We start from the raw sequence: 19,457 nt of genomic DNA on the forward strand, positions 1-19,457 counted from the left end.
GCGAGCTGAAAAATCAGAGCAGACTGAGCTTTTTGAACATTAAAGCAAGGAGACATGTAACAGTAGAGGCACGTAATATAATATGAACCTGATAGGGCCCCTTTCAGCAAAACCAGCAAATTACATGGAAATAGAAACAGTTGTCCTGGAAATTGTTATTAGATGAGGTGTAAAATAGTAATAAAATGAAACTATTGAGCACAGAATTAAGATGAGTTTATAAAAACACTTTACATGTGAACAGCTTTTACTGTAGATAGAAATGGATGATCCCATGTTGTAGAGCATGCTCTTGGCATCCTATATGGTATATTGGATGTTGGAATTTGATGCAGGCAACTTGGTGATATGGACTTTAAAAGTATAGTTTCGGATTGGTGGACTTCAGGAATAATAACGTTACTCGCGATCTCAATAGAAGGGTCAAATACATGCATTTCCCAGCCAACACGGGAGCCTTGACATCTACAGTGAAACTTCTTATGCAAGTTTATCCTCAAATGTAAGTAGCTGTGTTTAACTGTGGTAAACTTGAGTTTATCAACGTTAGTTAGTAAGCAGTGCAATCTTGCTAACTAGCTAGCAGTTTGAGTTTGTTTTGAATTTGGATTTGTTAATGATGGTTAGCAAGCACATGGAGTGCAATCTTGCTAGCCAACATTCAGTTTGCTAACTAACTAGCTTGCATTGCTAGTTAACTACCAAGACATTTTCACATTAGGCTGTGACATTACTTCTATACTAGTTGACATGAATAGTCTAGTCTTGATACATTTTGTAACATTCATTCTTATATCTACTTTTAGCTATTTTGTGATTTTTCGTTTTTTTCTTAAAAAAAAATTATACTAGTAAATAGGAACATTTGGGGTGAGACATTTTTGAAAATGCATTGCCTAGACTAATTCTATACATCTATACTGTTAAGCTAAGCTTACTAGTGGGGTTGCTGTACTGAGGAACCATAGGGGGAACTAGCCTTATGTTTTCCCTTTTAGGTTCATTAGTAAGACTCATAATCTCAAATGTGTGATGCATTACGGGAGTGAGTGACAATGACACGCGGCAGATTCAAGTCACATTGGAAAGATGACTCTCAATACAAGGACTGGATTGGAGAGGTACCAGGAGGAGATGTCCACAAGGCTTATTGCAAGTTTGCCGCAAGTCATTTGACATCAGCAATATGGGGGTCGCTTCCCTCAAGAGCCATTCAAAAGGACAAACCCACACCAAGTTAGCTGGACAGCTAAATAATGAAAGAAGAATGACAGATTTCTTGACTACAAAAACAGGAGAGGGAAGAAGCGGCCCAACAAGCCAGGATATCGAAAGTGACAGTCAGGTGCCCAGTACCAGCAGTGAACAGCCTACGGAAAAAGGCTCTGGAGCTCAGGGGAAAACTTTTTGTTCAAGCCAAGCTGTATTTGAAGCAGAGATTCGCTGGGTCATGAAGATGGTCAGGTCACACTTCACAAGCTTCAGGGGCCTATAGATCATCACTTAATATGGTACCTGGAAAATCAGGAGGTAGCATGGAAAAAATGTTCACGGCAAGCGCGGGAACCCTGAATTAACGTTTAATCAAATAATAGGTTATAACAAGACCTAATAACCAGAGATCATCATAATCTGTGGTTGAAACTCTTAGGGCAACCTTTAAGTTATTTTGTTGGACAATGTAATTTATATTAGCCTCAATGTCAAATTAATTGAGAGAGCAAAGAAATACAGATGCAAATATTCAGCATTATTACATGTTTTGCATGGTTTAACTATTGCAATTATACACTGCTACAATTACAATACAAGTTTCTAACTTATTCAAACTAAATCTGCTTGTCGATCAGTCTGAAGCATAGCACTGAGCTGCCATGTTAGATAGGCAGGTCAACTCACTGACCTCTAGTCTGTGTGATGCTGTTCTCCCCTTCCTCTCCCCGTGTACAGAGATGTGCCTCCTCTCTTTGAGAACAAGTGACAAGTCGTCTACGCAACAGCAATGTGGCTTCAGATTTTACACCAACTTTGTTTGACTTGTTCTTCTGAAGTGGTAAAAGTGTTAAAACATGAGAATAGCGACGAGCTTAAGCTGCCTTTGTCAGCTGTGGAACCTGGCCTTGAAATGCTCCTGTATGGCGTTTTACGTGCATATCCATAACACCCTGCCATTATTTCACACGTTTCTGCCGACATGCTGCTTTCCCTCTCTTCCTTTCCCTCCCTTATTTTCTCAGTCTCTCTTTCTTTTCCTCCCCCCAACCTCCCCCTGTCTGGAAGCTGCTGAGGAGCTGAATGGTCACAGCCAGGATGAAGTCATCTTGTCTTTATATCATTATATTCTCCTTTTACCTTTTTTAGTCACAGAAAACCCATATGGGTGGGGTGCAGACGCATAGATTGGCTGTCGAAGGGAGCGACACACATACACACCCTTTAACCCTGTGTGCCCACTCTGGCCCCTCCAGCCGGCCCCATCCTTTCCATCCCCGCTCCCTCACAGTTTCCATGACAGATCCACTTTAAATGGGCACAGTCACATTTCTGTGTGCTTCGTAAAGTTACGTTGACATTTGGTGGATAATCGTGAACTTTACGTCTTCTCAGGAAACAATCCTCACTTTTGTGGTGCAACCAGCCTCAGCTTTCATTTGGAAAATGTTTTTTATACTTTAGTGTAGTTAATAAAGGACAACAAGCGCCAACTGTGCTGCCATTACCAGTAATCTAAGAGAAGGAGAATGTATGATGTTCTCTATGTGTAATGTTTTTGTTTTTTTATATTTGTCTTTTTACAGTCACCAAATAGAACTCCCCACCTTGTTATGTACGGGCCGCTAGCAGGAGCCAGGGTTACGTGTTGTCACAGAGGGGCTTGTGCTCCGCCTGCTGATCCAGTTCATGGTGTTGCAGGTTTTTGCAACACACCTACACCTTTGATAAACATGGCGTAGCATGGAAACCCATCAGCAGCCACTAATTCCCAACAAGCGCCTTTTCAGCTACTTTTCCATTCAAGCTAATATATTCATGCAAGTGTATGTGTTTGTATTCCAGCATAAGAACGTACACATTGACGGACTGTTTGCCAAGGACAAACTTTCCACACCAGGGCACACACACTTTTCCCCACTGTGCGTGTGTGTATATGAGTGCAGGCTGAGTAAACCCCACAGTTGTTTCCAGGCCCAGGGTGAATAAAGGTGCCTTTTGTCAGGCCTGGGGCGGGTTGGGGCGACCGGGGAGGAGGCGGGGGGAGGTGTCCAGTCTGGAACAAGCATGAATGTTTCCTCAGTTCCCTCAGACATCGCACTTTCCTGCCTACTTTCACAGGAGCGCTAGAAGAGAGCAAGAGGAGGAGGAGGATCTCAGGGTGGAGTAGGGAGGGGTCCCGGGGTGGAGGGAGAGGTGGGGTGTGTTTGAGGAGGTGAGCGGGAAGCCGGGGGGCGGGGCTTGCATCCAGAAAGTGAGCTCATTGGAACAGCCTTGTTGTTTTATCCTCCTACCGAGCGTGTCGTTTTTGGAAGGCATACGAGCCGCCGGCGGACAGCTCCCTCAGTTGCCCCTGACCGCCTCAGCAGAGAGGAGCCCCCCCACCCTTCACACCTTCACACACACACACACACACACACACCAACCTGCCTCACTTACCCACAGGAATCATCCCTGGTGTTGTGACTTTGCGGAGTCAAGGCTTGACTTGATTGTCCAAATGTGGGAAAACTTTACTGAGTGAGTTTTTTTGATTTCTTATTTGTTCTTACTCGTCTGAACTCCGGTTCCTTCTCACGTTACTTTTTGGGTTGTTTTTCCTCCTCCTCGTGCGACTTTGAGAAACAGTGGACTGACGATGTACAGCTAGGACAAGCTTTGAGAGAAAGCAGCACGGAGCGAAGAGCAGTGGATGGAGACAGAAAGGTGTCCTAACCGGATTTGTTTTGTGTCTCTCTGTTTGTCCCTCAGCCGTCCGGTGCTCCGGTGGAGAACGACCCTCTGGGCGGGCTGCCTGCTGGATGGGGTAAGTCTGCCGAACACATGTCACCTTCTTTGAGACTCCTGACCTGTTACAGAAGGTTCACTGCTGTATTCAGACTGTACTCCTGCTGGACGTGTTGAAGTGTGTGCTCAGTCAGGATTCCTACCTTTTTTAAATAAAAAAATTAAATGCTGGCCAGTATCCTGTTGGGAATTTGAATTCCTCATGCCGGTAGTGAACAGTGAAGCGATGCCATCTATCATAGAAACCTAATGCTCTTCAAGCTGGCTTTGTGTCTCTGCACACAGCTGTGAGGAAGTGAGGCTTGGGAGTACTGGTTTCTCTTATCCACACACTCTGAGCACACATTTGATCACATCCACATCAGAAACAATTCTTTTTCTGTGGCTTTTATTATTGGCCTTATTTATCGTAGTCCCCAGTGTTCATCACGTTGTTGGGAAACTGGATGTAATGCCTATTGGTCCTTTTCAACACTCTGCTCATGTTATGCCACTTCGTCCCTATCCACTGCCTCTGCCCTCAAGTCACAGGGGACAGAGACTGTGTTGTTGATGGGTCTCTTCATCTTCCAACCTTTCCCCACATGAGTAATGTAATGGGGTCCATGTAGAACACACACACACACACACACACACACAATCATTCATTCATAAAGTTGGCAACACCCATCAGCACTTCCTCAGACTGCATGTTCACTCCGAGAGCCTCGCTCTCTGCCCATGATGCCTTCTCAACATGTCGCGGCACTTCCAGACCAAACCTCAATTATCTCTCTGGCTCAGACCGGCTCCTCTGGCGCTCTTTGCATCTGCGGTTGCTTCCCTCGCTTTCCTTTCAGGCTCAGATTCCAAAAGAGAAGAGGGAGAGATGGAGGAGAAGCAACATATGTAGTGGTGAATGAAAGAAAACAAAAAAAGGGGGATGGGGGTTCAAACTGGATAGTATAGTGGGGGTGGAGGAGTAAGTAAGAGTTGCAATGTGAGCACTACTGTTTCTGGGCCCTCCACACACTCCTGTTAGGGAGGGGGGGGGGGGGCACCGACTGCTCTCATGAGACCAGCGGCCTACCGCACACACACACACACACACACACTTACCCCGGTGAGGTATTTAAATCAAGTCTCGGCAAAATATCACACAGACCTGCAGGTTTTCTATCAGGGTGGTGAGATATGTTTTCTCTTAATCAGAAAAAGAAAGTGAGCAGAGCAGTTGCTGACAGAGGCGCTCAGGACGCTGATCTTTTAGATTCTCCCGAGTTCTTTGGCGATCCTCCAGCTGTTCCTCCTAAGATCACAAATCCCACTGCTCTAATTGTTCCCGCATGTTCTGTTTGTGTCCACAGAGAAGCGTCAGGACAATGGCAGAATTTACTTTGTCAACCACAACACACGGACCACACAGTGGGACGACCCCCGGACCCAAGGGTGAGCATAAGAAACATAACTAATGTGTGTGTGTCTGCATGTGTCTGCTTGTTAGAGGGTCCTACACCGGCAGAGGGTCCTTTACACCAAGAGCTACTTCTCACTTGGAGTGATTGAAGGAATTTGAGAACATCTCTGGAGCAGTCCATTCAAATAAAAACACAAGGACTTGAGCATGACAACGTTTATAATTAATGATGGACTGTTCAAAGCATTAAAAGAAAATTAGAAAGATTTGGAAACTTTTTAGGCTCTTATCCTACAATTTGATCATTTTCTGGCTTCACCCTCTACTTCCTTTACGTGTAAACGTGCCTGAGCTGAATGCTTCCCTCACCTCACTCGTTCTGATGGATCCTTTAACTTCTGGGTTAGCACATTTCCCACATCTTCTTCAGGGCATCTTCTTCTGTAGAAGTGTTTCTGTGAAAGCTGTTAGTGGCCTCTGTGTGCCTCTCATTGTTACATTCCACTGAGCAGTCTCTCACAAAGCCATGTGCTGCTGCTCTGAAGGGCTTCACAGTGTTCTTACCGTCTGTAGGCAGGGCCTGTTCAACGCATGGCAATACAAGTACTTTACAAACAGAACAAGTAACATGTCGTTCAACAGAAACTCATTGTAAACAGACAATTACATCAACAATCATCAAAGTCATTAAAAGGCGGGAAAAAATACTAATTCTAACCTGCTAAAAGATTTGATAAAAAGTAATACCTTTTTAATCTGGTAAAAAATATTAATATTATTTTTAATTTGCAGCCTGAATTTCTTCTAATTGGACGTATTTGTATATCTTCAGAACTGATTCATAAGTGTCACTGGGTATCTGGTTAGCTGTGAAATGTCATTCATTAGAGGCAAACACTGCAGCTAGGGTGGAACAGGAACTATCGGCCCACGCCCTTGAGTTTATAATAGGGTAACATTTAATATGGGTTAATCTCCAGAGTTCAGAAGCCGTCTGAATCAGTCACACCTCCCTCAGAGGAGACTATCTCCCCCCAGGTTGGAGGGGAGGGGTGTTAGTTTCATCCCCAGGACGGGGCCCTGTGGCTGGGACCGTGCTCACTGCCCTCTCCCTGTTGCAGGATGATCAAGGAGCACCCCCTGCCCCCGGGCTGGGAGATGAAGTACACCGCCGAGGGAGTCAGATATTTTGTGGACCACAACTCGCGCAACACCAGCTTTAAAGACCCCCGACCCGGGTTTGAGTCAGGGTAAATATTCTCTCAGCCCTACTTCCTCCTCCCAAAGCTGCTTTTTTCTAAATCAAATTATCCTTCAGTTCTTGAATCAATAAGAACTAATAAAAGAATGTTAGCCAGTTAGTTTTATAATTGCACAATGACTTGCCTTAGTCGGACATGACTGCAAAGCCAATGTGATCTAGAAACCTTGAAAAGGTCAAAGCTGTCTTAATCTAAACACATCATCTTTTGATTCGACCTGCCTTTCTATTCAGCCGTGTTTAATCCATTGCCTTTCATTTCTATTTTTCAATATTCATTTGAGCCAGACAGAATAAATGTAACCCTCACAGGTATTTTAACATGAAGTCATATGTTCAACATGTTCATGCTAGTAGCTCTCTCTCACACACACACACACACACACACACACCTCTTCCCCTCAGCCTGTGGATGTTTGCCTAGCTTGAAGAAGTCTCGAATCCCACCGCAAAGTCAGGAGAATGTGCAGATGTGCATCAACTGATCCACAGCAGTGTGTGTGTGTGTGTGTGTGTGTGTGTGTGTGTGTGTGTGTGTGTGTGTGTGTGTGTGTGTGTGTGTGTGTGTGTGTGTGTGTGTGTGTGTGTGTGTGTGTGTGTGTGTGTGTGTGTGTGTGTGTGTGTGTGTGTGTGTGTGTGTGTGTGTGTGTGTGTGTGTGTGTGTGTGTGTGTGTGTGTGTGTGTGTGTGTGTGTGTGTGTGTGTGTGTGTGTGTGTGTGTGTGTGTGTGTGTGTGTGTGTGTGTGTGGCACGGTGGTCATGAGGGCTCCTGAGTGTGTTCTGCTGCAGCAGTGTGTGTGCCGCTGCGGTCTCCATTTCCTCACCAGACCGGGAAGAGCCTGGCAGCTAGGCCAGAATAAACCAGACACATTGCAGGCCGCCGTCTTCTCTCCCCTCATTTCACTCTCTCTTCCCATCCTCCCATTATCTTTCTCTCCCTGCGTCTCGGCCTCGCTGCTGACTCAGCACATATCCTGTGTGTGTGTTGAGCTTATACTAACACAGCTGCAGGCCCAGACTCACTCTGTCTTGAGACTCAGACACAGAATAGGAGACAACAGTGAGAACAGAATAGGCCCTGACCAGCAACACGGGACACGAGGCCTTCTTAAAGGAGAGCGCCGTGTTTCTGATCATCAGGAACATGGCGTGTCTGAGTCCCTTTATCAACGCTGTCGCTTTGAATCATGAGTCCCTCAGGGGATTTGCTCCAGCAGTTTAGAATTGACCAAATACCTCTCTTCCTGTGTGTGTGTGTGTGTGTGTGTGTGTGTGTGTGTGTGTGTGTGTGTGTGTGTGTGTGTGTGTGTGTGTGTGTGTGTGTGTGTGTGTGTGTGTGTGTGTGTGTGTGTGTGTGTGTGTGTGTGTGTGCAGGTCACGGCAGGGCGGCTCACCAGGAGCTTATGACCGCAGCTTCAGGTGGAAGTACCACCAGTTCCGCTTCCTGTGCCATGTAAGTGTGGAATGGAGTCTGCAGCTCTCCTTTATCTCTGAGTTGTGTGTATCACTGCGGTTTAAATAAAAATAACATTTAAATTGTTTAAATGTTCTTTTTGAATTAAGAAAATGTTCACACTTAAATAGAGTGGTATCTAGCCATGAAGATAGTTGTGTCTGTATTTTCACCAGATTTAGTTATATCAATTTTAAGATGTGTTCCTCCCTTCCATAAAGTGGAAGTGAATGGAAGTCGTTGTGCATCCCTTTTTGAACCACTGTTATGAACACTTATTATAATACACAAAACACATTATACGTGGAGTTTTTATGGGTCCAAAAACATATCATGTTCCAGTGCTCTGTGTGCCATAACAAACCTCCATTCCCTCCAGTGTGCCGGCTGGAGGCAGAAACTCAGTGCTGGACAAGTAGAACTAAATGTGCCCGGCTCGATACCAGAGAGGGAAGAGGCAGCATCAGTGTGATGTGTATCTAATAGTATTGAGCTGCATATATTTACCATCTGCTATAGAAAAGCCAGTATGTGTGCTGAATATACCCGCTTGAAGTACTCGCCCCTGTTCAGTACAGTAAGGGTGTTGTTAGCAAAGATGTAATGGTAATATGTAATAAAGTTAAAGTTAGAGATGGGGGTTAAGTTAACCGGCAGCTGTTAATGTCTTACTGACTGAGAACTGTGTCTCTCTCCAGTCCAACGCCTTGCCCAGCCATGTGAAGATCTCAGTGTCCAGACAGACCCTGTTTGAGGACTCCTTTCAGCAGGTAGAGACCACCCAACACATTGAACGTGTTTAAAACGTGTTGTGTGTTTGTTCATGATAGATGTTGTTCTGTCACTAGATCATGAATGTGAAGCCATACGACCTTCGCCGCAGACTCTACATCATCATGAGAGGAGAGGAGGGGCTGGACTACGGGGGCATTGCCAGGTGAGAGCCACCTTCGTCCTCCCCCTGTGAACTGGTGTGAGGTGCTACAGCTTGTGATTGGACCCTTCTGTTTTGTTGTGATGGTGAGGGTGTCCCCCCCTGCTCTTTCATCACTCTTCGTCTCCGCCCCAGCTTCCTCCTACAGCTTCCTCCTACGCTGCATCTCACTTTCACACAGGAAACTATTAAAGATCTTAAGAGGCGTCGGCATTACGTGGTGTTGAGACGACACAACTCTTCGCCTGAATGGTGTCAGGCCTTTCTGTGTGTCGGATTAAATCCTCCACACTCTTGCAACATCTCTGTCCTCCTTCCTTCCTTCACCCACCCATCCCACATATCCCCCACCCCACTGTGCCAGGTGTACCTCCTCTCTGTGTATGTTGTTATTGTTTCTGTCGGTGGTCTTCCTCATTTTTGTCTGTTTGGTTTTGCATTGTGTCTCCAGTGTCACGTCAGTGGTTTTACCCTATGGTAGGTGACATCATGCTGTTCTACCACAGGGTAGAACCACGGACGGGATGTTGCGAGGTGTCTGCGTCGTCCGTCCGTCCGTCCGTCCATATCCCCCTCCCATAACCCCCAGGGGGAGGCCGGGCGTTGGGAGCGTGTGGTGCTGCAGCTGGTGGTGGTGCTGCAGCTGCTGGTGGTGGTGCTGCAGCTGGTGGTGGTGCTGCAGCTGGTGGTGGTGGTGCTGCAGCTGGTGATGGTGCTGCAGCTGGTGGTGGTGGTGCTGCAGCTGGTGGTGCTACTGCAGCTGGCTGTGGTGCTGCTGCAGCTGGCTGTGGTGCTGCAGCTGGTGGTGCTGCTGCAGCTGGTGGTGCTGCTGCAGCTGGTGGTGCTGCTGCAGCTGGCTGTGGTGCTGCAGCTGGCTGTGGTGCTGCAGCTGGTGGTGGTGCTGCAGCTGGCTGTGGTGCTGCTGCTGGCTGTGGTGCTTCAGCTGGCTGTGGTGCTGCTGCAGCTGGTGGTGGTGCTGCAGCTTCACTCTGTATAACATGCAGCAGTCCACTGTCTCATTGTGTCTGTATTTATCCTTCATGTTGTGTGTGTGTCTCGGAGTTAATGAGGATAGGATGTGTGCAAATGTGGTTTATATTCAAATAAATGCCACTATCCAAATAAATATACTTTCTTGATAGCTGGTCCAAACAAGACTAAAATAAAAAAACCTCTAGATTAGGAAACAGCTTTATACTACATTGAGTTATAATGCTACATGTTGCTTATTGTTTTCCCAAAGGGTTCCACGTTAGGATCCACTCTGTGTCCTGACTCCGAATGGAAGTAGTACCTTTTATACTCATAACTAAAGTCTGTATCCTATTCATTGACATCACATATGGTTTGTTCAAAGCAACCAAAGCTCAAGAACCAAATGTAATTCAGGATGTATTGTTACAGGATTTGGAATCTTTCTTGGGAAGTCACATGAAAAGCTTTATTGAATATGTATAAATGCTTAATATTGAATATGAAAATATAAAATAAAATAATTTGACAAATGAAGAACTATTTTAGATACGTGTTGACACTTTACCGGCACCAGCTCACCACATGAAACCATGGTTAATTTAAATACCATATTAAGTGATGGCAATGCTGAAAGAAATCTTGTGTGGTGTTCAAACCCGAGTGGACTTAGTGAACGAATGAGTTTAGTCCACTCCTCTGTAATATGATGTCACAGCAACCTGGTCATAATGAAGGAAAGTGTAAAGCTTTGGAAGCTGGTCATATCAAGGAGAAGCTGCCAGTCAGATCTCAGCAGCTACAATTATCTTTATTTATTTTTATTATAATTGCTTACAAATGTTTGGAGGAGTTGGAGTTACTGAGTTAGATTGTGAGTGAAGTTGTTTGTTATTATCTCTAAAATGTCTTTGTGGATTATGTTCTGTCTCCATCATCCGTTTGTCACATTTATTTCTGTTGTTGTTTCTTGTTCAACAAAAGCACTTTGAATTGGGTCTTCTTTTTTCCACCATCTCAGCTCATAGTGATGAAACTTTAATGCACAAATGAACTGTCACACTTCATCATTTAAAAGAACAGTCATCCAACAGTATGCCCTTATATATGATCAATGTGTGCATCACTTGCTGACATGCTGCCCTCCGAGGTCTCACCTGTCCCCTGGTGTCTCACCTGTCCCCTGGTGTCTCTGCAGGGAGTGGTTCTTCCTGCTGTCCCACGAGGTGCTGAACCCCATGTACTGTCTGTTTGAGTACGCCGGCAAGAACAACTACTGTCTGCAGATCAACCCCGCCTCCTCCATCAACCCCGACCACCTCACGTACTTCCGCTTCATCGGACGCTTCATCGCCATGGTGAGCTTCACTTGAGAAGACACTCCTGTCGTACCTGGGGTTGGATTTGCTTTCAGGGAAGTTAAGGTTCTGTAAAGCCGGACTGTTGCAGTGGCTCTGCAGTCGGGATGCAGCGCTCCCATACTGACTCAATAAGACGGGTCTATTCAATTCAGTTCTATGTTTAGGTCTCCACACAAAATAATGTTTATACAGAGTTGCAGGTAACCAGTTTATATTTTATTTAATAATAGAGAACAATTAGTTGGTTTACAGCTTCGTATTTACTTATTTCTTGTGAAGAACAGAAAACACATGTATGTATGTACTGTGTGTACTATCATGTCTCCTTCTCTTTCTGGGGTCAACTCCAGAGAGCTGTAGGTCCCAGACACAGCACCCCCACCCCCCCTTCCGCCTGCCACCCCACCCCTCACCCACACTATGACCTCACCGCCGCACCCAGCCCACACCCGCAGCAGCTGGCTATATTTAGTCCTAAAGTTCACTTTGCTGACGTCCCTTATAAAGATGCTTGGTCGACTACACAACCCTCTCACTGCCTCCTTTTTACCTTTCTACTTCCTGTGTGTGTGTGTGTGTGTGTGTGTGTGTGTGTGTGTGTGTGTGTGTGTGTGTGTGTGTGTGTGTGTGTGTGTGTGTGTGTGTGTGTGTGTGTGTGTGTGTGTGTGTGTGTGTGTGTGTGTGTGTGTGTGTGTGTGTGTGTGTGTGTGTGTGTGTGTGTGTGTGTGTGTGTGTGTGTGTGTGTGTGTGTGTGTGTGTGTGTGTGTGTGTGTGTGTGTGTGTGTGTGTGTGTGTGTGTGTGTGTGTGTGACTGGCTGTTAAAAACGTTTCAACACTGGAATGGGCACGAAAACAATCCCCAGTGAGTCGTCAGCACAGGCGGAGCAACTGAAACACTTTTATCATTTGTCAAGAACAAACCTGAGCCATATGTCACCGTACAGTAACACTATAGTATTACCCAAGTGGCCAAATACTCCCCCCACTCTCCCACTTCATTAGATCCAGGGACTCAAACCTGCCATGCATCTCCTCAGGCGCCCCAACACTGATGTGCTGCATCTCTTAATGAATGTTATGGGGCTGCTAATGTTCTCGTCCTCCCCAGGCTTTGTACCACGGGAAGTTCATCGACACCGGCTTCACGCTGCCTTTCTACAAGCGCATGCTGGACAAGAAGCCCACGCTCAAAGACCTGGAGTCCATAGACCCCGAGTTCTTTAACTCCATCATGTGGGTCAAGTAAGTCATGCAGGGGGCTCAGCTGTGATCTGAAAGTAGAAAGTGGAGGGAAATATTCAGGAAGAATATTTTTTTGTCCTCATTTATTTAATTTTTTAATAATTGAAACAAACAGCTGATCTCAGGTATGAAGGTCAATATAGAATCAGTCAATAAAATGTTGAAAAACTGAAATGACGCTTAATATTTACAAACAAATCGGCAGGATCACGTATATCAGTGTTTCTCAAACTTGTTCATACCAAGCACCACTTAACCAATAAAAAAACACTCGCGGACCACCTAACTCCACAAATATCCAAAAACACATCGTTTTTTACAAATCGCCTGAAAATTGTACAAACAAGTGGCCACATGTGTGATGAATGTACTTATCTGGGCTATATCATGCAATCGAAAGTGAAACTTAAGCTCGCTCCATTGCGGAGATATTCCCGCGAGAGTGCGAAAAACTTAAATAAATTTATTTATTTCAAATGTGAAATGTTACCAATATACTCACGGACCACTAGGGGGCGCTCACGAACCACCAGTGGTCCGCGGACCACACTTTGAGAAGCACTGACGTATATGATATAAACTCTTACCAAAGTATTTTTTCTTATCATTTGAAGAAATGATTTGGCTGCAGACATATGTATCAAATTAAGATACAGTTAAAACTAAAATACATTAAATAGTTAAATAATCCACAAATCAGAAAAATAAAACAGATTTGTTTTTAAAGTATAGGATAAAGCTTACAAATAACAAATACATCATTAATACTCATAGCTATATCCATAAAGCGACCACAGGGTCATTATTCACGACTGTGTTCTGTAACTTAACATTTTTCCCATTTATTATCCTTACATTTCGTTTACCAGATGTTTCCATGTATCATCTTATAACCAGTTCCTTGTAACTTGTTTAATAATTGCAGCTCTTATAAAGTAAGAAAGATACGTTTTATAAGATTTCTTATTTTTGATTCCATCTGGTGTTTTTTCAAGTAATAATAAAATAGGTTCTTATTTAGAGAAATGCTGAACAGTTTCTCAGAAGCTCCTCATAGCTTCACATGACGATGGTTTGCTTTCTGCTCACAGCATTCTCTCCAGCATGCTTAAGTCATTTAGAATGTGTGGCCACATCAGAATGTTCCATGTGTAAAGCATGTTTCTAAAGGTGCCTGGACCTGGAGAAGTGGACACGCCACAGGAAGCGTAGCAGCTGACTTCCTGCAGGAGGCAAACCCTGCTGTGAGTTGTCTCTGTTGTGTTTCCAGAAACAACCACCTGGAGGAGTGTGGGGTGGAGCTCTACTTTGCACAGGACATGGAGATCCTGGGGAAGGTGTCCACCCACCAGCTGAAAGACGACGGAGAGAACGAGCTGGTGACGGAGGAGAACAAGGAGGAGTACATCAGGTGGGTGCACAGAGGCAGCCGCACAGACCAGACATGCTAACCATCATCAGCTCAGCGTGAACACGAGTTTATCTTCCCCTCAGCCTGCTGACGGACTGGAGGTTCACCCGGGGGGTGGAGGAGCAGACCAAGGCCTTCCTGGACGGCTTCAATGAAGTGGTTCCTCTGGAGTGGCTGCGCTACTTCGACGAGAAGGAGCTGGAGGTGAGGAGGAGCAGCAGCAGCGTATGAACCTTTTAAAGTCAGAAGAGGATAGTGAATGAAAGGATTTAGAACACACTCAAATCTAAAGTAATTATTACTTAGTGGTTGATTTTCAGCATATTTCCTCTCATACTAAATACACTTAAATGAAAGATAATGGACTATTTATCTTCTGTATGTCATACAAACAGATGCAGTACATCTGATTATAAAAGTCTTTGGAACATAGCAAACATTGACACATGAATAAACTGAGTGAGGTAGAAATCGGAAAGGCTTCTAGAAAAAAGAACTCTACTTGGTTACGTATCAAGAGCTCGGGGTTATGTGACCGAAAAGCAGCATCGGCGTTAGTGATGGGGTGAGAGAGAAGAGGGAAACGCTATCATCCATTCTGTCCTGACTGTCCTGATGGAGTGGGGCAGCACTGAGTCAGCGGTGGACCTCTGGTAGGGGCAGTAGTGACTGTCCTGATGGAGTGGGGCGGCACTGAGTCAGCGGTGGACCTCTGGTAGGGGCAGTAGTGACTGTCCTGATGGAGTGGGGCAGCACTGAGTCAGCGGTGGACCTCTGGTAGGGGCAGTAGTGACTGTCCTGATGGAGTGGGGCAGCACTGAGTCAGCGGTGGACCTCTGGTAGGGGCAGTAGTGACTGTCCTGATGGAGTGGGGCAGCACTGAGTCAGCGGTGGACCTCTGGTAGGGGCAGTAGTGAAGTGTCCTGTTGTGTGTTGCAGCTGATGCTGTGTGGGATGCAGGAGATAGACATGGCCGACTGGCAGAAGAACACCATCTACAGACACTACACCAAGAACAGCAAGCAGATCCACTGGTTCTGGCAGGTACGGACACACACACACACACACACACTGTGTTGAATGGTGTGTGCAGTGATTGATGGAGGTGTGTCTCTGCAGGTGGTGAAAGAGATGGACAACGAGAAGAGAATCCGTCTGCTGCAGTTTGTGACGGGAACGTGCAGACTGCCTGTCGGAGGCTTCACTGAGCTCATAGGTACACACACACTCCCACTGCCCTCACGGTTAGGTCTGACATGTTGCGTATCCCAGCCTTCCCATTACTGAGTTTCATGAATGGCATCAACAGAACAACTGGAATGAATAGGAGGACGAAACGAGTATCTCTGTTCAAAAGAGAGGACTTGTAAAACATGTTGTGCTGATGAAGTTAGTACTATGGAAGTTCATTATATTAAAATGTAGTGTTTGAGCAGTTTTACTAGACCATAGGCAAATTCAACAACTTTAAATATTATTTAAATCCTGGCTTTTATATAATAATGTCCCTTATAAGAATGTATGGTATGCATTGGAACAAGTGAAATGGTTTTGTAAGGCCATTATAATAAAAAGAAATTCAAGCTTAAATTCATTTAAATCACTTTTGTCCTTCGTGCAGGAAGTAACGGTCCCCAGAAGTTCTGCATAGACAAGGTGGGGAAGGAGACTTGGCTTCCAAGAAGTCACACATGGTGAGTTTATCCTTTAGGAAATGTTCTTGAAGACAATAGGAAGACTCTGATACAATGGACGGGCAGCTTTAAGATGATCTCTGTTGTTTCCAAAGATGTGCTGTGAATTCCTTTTGTGAAGGAAGGTCCCATATTTACATTTCTTAAATACTCATTTAGGTCTGGGTGCTTTTTAAAGTCCTGTTAAAGTATCAGAGCGCTCCACCTACAGAGCGATGCACACGGTGTGCATTGAGAAACTGCCTTCAGCTGCCTCTTCATAACCAACACTGTTCAAAGACTACTGTTAGGCGTTTCAACTTGTTCTATAAAACACACAGAACCAATCACCTGAACATGAGCATAATATAAATGTTTAACTCTGTATCCAACAATTACAATGAATGTATAAGGAGTTAATTTCAGGATTAAAATAAAGATGATCAAATAAAAAGGGTCTATAAATTGTATAAAAACTGGTTTGATTTCATGAAAAAGTCCCTTAAATTCGGAAGTCTCTTAGCCCTCCTTCTGAATCAGGTCACTTAATGAGACGTCCACAGTGACGTGTAGGACAGAATAAGGGGAACCATTCATCTGAAGAACAGTATTTCACCGATATCACCGTGTATGGACATGAAGACTAAACCTCTGTCTGCTCCTCAGCTTCAACCGCCTGGACCTGCCGCCCTACAGGAGCCTGGAGCAGCTCCGCGAGAAGCTCCTGTTCGCCATCGAGGAGACGGAGGGCTTTGGACAGGAGTGACGCCGGAGACACACACATGTAAAGAAGGACAGTCCATTCAATGGGATCGTTGTTTTGTCATTAATATTATTACTTTGCATTTATTAATCACCTGTGTGTGTGTGTGTGTGTGTGTGTGTGTGTGTGTGTGTGTGTGTGTGTGTGTGTGTGTGTGTGTGTGTGTGTGTGTGTGTGTGTGTGTGTGTGTGTGTGTGTGTGTGTGTGTGTGTGTGTGTGTGTGTGTGTGTGTGTGTGTGTGGGTTTGACAGGAGGGCGCATACAGAGAGTTATATTTGACTGGACTCACCCATCACACTCACCTCTACTCACTGCTTAGAAACGCACCAACAACAGATTCAGAGACTCACTACAACACAACAGCTCCCGCTAATGCAGTATAACATATCTACCAGAGAGAATTACCTTTTTTAACATGTTAATGAGACGAGAGTGAGAGAAAGAGAGGCAGTGAATGCGTGCATGTGTGTGTCTGTACACGAGACAGAGCCGTTATCATGAACGAGTGCTGCTCTGGCCCAGAGGCTTCAGAGAAGAGTTGTGATTTCATTTCTATTTTTCTGTTGACTTGTGAGATTCAGCGTGTTCCCTCTGTACATAACTACAATAAATCAGATTTAAATCTTGAGCTGTGTTCATGCTTTCTTTGGAGAGACATGTTGTCATGGTAAGTGGGAGCTCTACACTCACTGCCACTTCATTAGTTACAGCTGGCTGGCACCGGGTTGGACCCCTTTTGTCTTCAGAACTGCCTTCATCCTTCGTGGCATCGACTCAACAAGGTGCTGGAAACATCGCTTAGAGATCGACAATTCTGCTGTTAAAATTGTAAACATTAAATAAAAAAAACATTAAATAAGATGAGAAAAAAATGAAGGATCTTTTTATTATTCATTAAATGCCATTAGGTAATTTCCTTCCAAAGTTGAGAGCGACACACAGAAATGGTTACGCGTGTCGTTCAAAACAGTTAAAGGTCCTAGAGAAAGGAAAGGACTGATAGTGGTTAGAAGTATTGAAGGAACTTAAACAAGTTCTCCCTGCATGTGGTCAGCAGCTCAACGCCACGCACCCCGTCCTGGAGAGCACAGAGAAGCTGCCTCTGACAGGGGGAGAGTGTACTAGGAACTGCATCTTCCGCCAGAGTCCACTTAGTTTGTCCGCAGAAGAAATGACGGCAGTTTGGAGCAAATTCAGTTTGTACTTTTGCGTACGAGATGTGAGACAGAGTGTGATCCAGCAGCACAAAGAGCCTCCGTGTTCTCAGCTGAGCTGCAGCCAGACAGCAAGGGGTGCTGCTGAGGCAATCCAGATCTGCTCTTGCTGCAGGTAACAAGCAGGCAATGTCTCTCTATTCCAACATTTTAAATGTGTGCATTTGTGCTCTTTACCATTCATCATCCAAAATGCATCTATTTTAGTATTGTACATTAAAAACCTCATTAATTATGCATATAGTAAATCAAATGATCTGTATTTATTTCACACAAGGAAGTACAATACAATAATGGTACAAGGTTTTCTATAATATTTTGCTCTTAAAATAATTACTACCGTAATTGTTTTTGCTTCCTATACTACATGGACACTACTACTGTTTTCTAGTAATACCCTGCTGATAGCTCCCTCATTAGTATGAATGCTGTTTACAGCATTCACACTATAATACTTCAAATATTTATTCTTCCCGCCAATACTTTGGCTCTCCATAACTTCAGCTTATTTTCAACTACAGAAACCATTCAAATATTAAACTATTCAGCCTGTTCAGGAATCGATGGGAAACCTTCAACGTTTTCAAAATGTTGCATACTTTTTGAAATATTCAGCTTTTTAAACTCTTTTTTACATTGAAGTCAATGGGAAGAGCCTTCAAATCAGCCAATACTTTAGCTCTCCATAACTTCAGCTTACTTTCAGCTACAGAAACCATTCAAATATTAAACTATTCAGCCTTTTCAGCAATTGATAAGAAACCTTCAACTTTTTCAAAAATATTTCATACTTTTTGAAATATTCAGCTTTTTAAACTATTTTTTTAACATTGAAGTCAATGGGAGATGCCTTCAAATCCTGTTTTCCTACACTTTGCGCCAAATGCATCTCCTTCCACATAATTTCAGCCAGACTCTTCATTCCAACTTTCAAATGACCACAAGACCTTCAGCTATTCAAACTTGACTTTTACTTTTGATATCTTTTAAACATTCTGAGATATTGAATTTAGTTTGGAGCTTGGTAGAGAGGCATTTTTCAGATTTTTACATTAGAGTGGATGGAGCAGCTCGTTAACTCTAGAGTGCTTTGATCTCAAAACAGAGTGCAGGACAGCTCAAAATTCTCCCCCAAAAATGTTTTAAACTTGCCATACTTCCCAAACCCTACACTCCTCAGACATATTTTTCATGGAAAACGTAGGAAAACCTCTCCTAGGTTGAAAAAAAGATAAAAAAATATTAAAGAAAATGCCTCTTGAGGGCATTAAGTGACAAAAACGTTCAACATTCCTCCATTGAAGCCCATTGTAATTTCAGGCAGATATTTCCTCATGGTAGCAGCCGCACACCTTTAGTTAAACTGCCAAAAAGGCCACATTATTAACCCAAAACTACACAAAAATTACACTTCAGATACTCAACTTCCTTGACATGCTTCACGTTTTGAAATTTCACAGATATCTGTTACGGTTCTTCCACAAAACGTTCACATGTAAGAGGTTCATCTCTCATTCAGAACAATGAAGCCTTTGAAGTCTAGGCACCTCGTTAGCTCAACTATAAACACCTGTGTAATGGAACACGATGATGTCATCACTCCAACTGACATGCAGCAGACTTCAACAGTCCAGCTGTGAAGACATCTCAGAGACACACACTCTCTCTCACACACACACACACACACACACACACACACACAGACCAACACGTTCTCACTCCCATCCCGTCACATATTGACGGACGGTCAGGGCCCCTCCCCGTCGCTATATTACGTAC

The 19,457-nt window shown here is 44.3% G+C and overlaps 1 protein-coding gene across 4 annotated transcripts in view; it reads left to right on the plus strand.

Annotated features, from left to right (window-relative positions):
• The window catches only part of wwp2 (WW domain containing E3 ubiquitin protein ligase 2), a 98,843-nt gene extending 81,751 nt beyond the window's left edge, over nucleotides 1–17,092 (plus strand). For 2 of the 4 annotated variants that reach the window (XM_034086804.2, XM_034086805.2), the window contains exons 11-24: nucleotides 3,964–4,018; nucleotides 5,346–5,427; nucleotides 6,517–6,645; nucleotides 8,030–8,108; nucleotides 8,807–8,878; nucleotides 8,957–9,045; nucleotides 11,213–11,372; nucleotides 12,484–12,617; nucleotides 13,888–14,028; nucleotides 14,112–14,232; nucleotides 14,968–15,072; nucleotides 15,148–15,244; nucleotides 15,650–15,722; nucleotides 16,368–17,092. In XM_034086804.2, the coding sequence (XP_033942695.1) occupies nucleotides 3,964–4,018; nucleotides 5,346–5,427; nucleotides 6,517–6,645; nucleotides 8,030–8,108; nucleotides 8,807–8,878; nucleotides 8,957–9,045; nucleotides 11,213–11,372; nucleotides 12,484–12,617; nucleotides 13,888–14,028; nucleotides 14,112–14,232; nucleotides 14,968–15,072; nucleotides 15,148–15,244; nucleotides 15,650–15,722; nucleotides 16,368–16,467 (1,437 nt within the window). In that variant the 3' untranslated portion in view covers nucleotides 16,468–17,092. The remainder of the gene's footprint in view (nucleotides 1–3,963; nucleotides 4,019–5,345; nucleotides 5,428–6,516; nucleotides 6,646–8,029; nucleotides 8,109–8,806; nucleotides 8,879–8,956; nucleotides 9,046–11,212; nucleotides 11,373–12,483; nucleotides 12,618–13,887; nucleotides 14,029–14,111; nucleotides 14,233–14,967; nucleotides 15,073–15,147; nucleotides 15,245–15,649; nucleotides 15,723–16,367) is intronic. The other 2 variants (XM_034086803.1, XM_034086807.2) reach the window with 2 other exon arrangements.
• The last annotated feature ends 2,365 nt before the right edge of the window (nucleotides 17,093–19,457 follow it).

Source organism: Pseudochaenichthys georgianus, chromosome 7, assembly GCF_902827115.2.
Source record: "Pseudochaenichthys georgianus chromosome 7, fPseGeo1.2, whole genome shotgun sequence".
NCBI classification, from domain to species: domain Eukaryota; kingdom Metazoa; phylum Chordata; class Actinopteri; order Perciformes; family Channichthyidae; genus Pseudochaenichthys; species Pseudochaenichthys georgianus.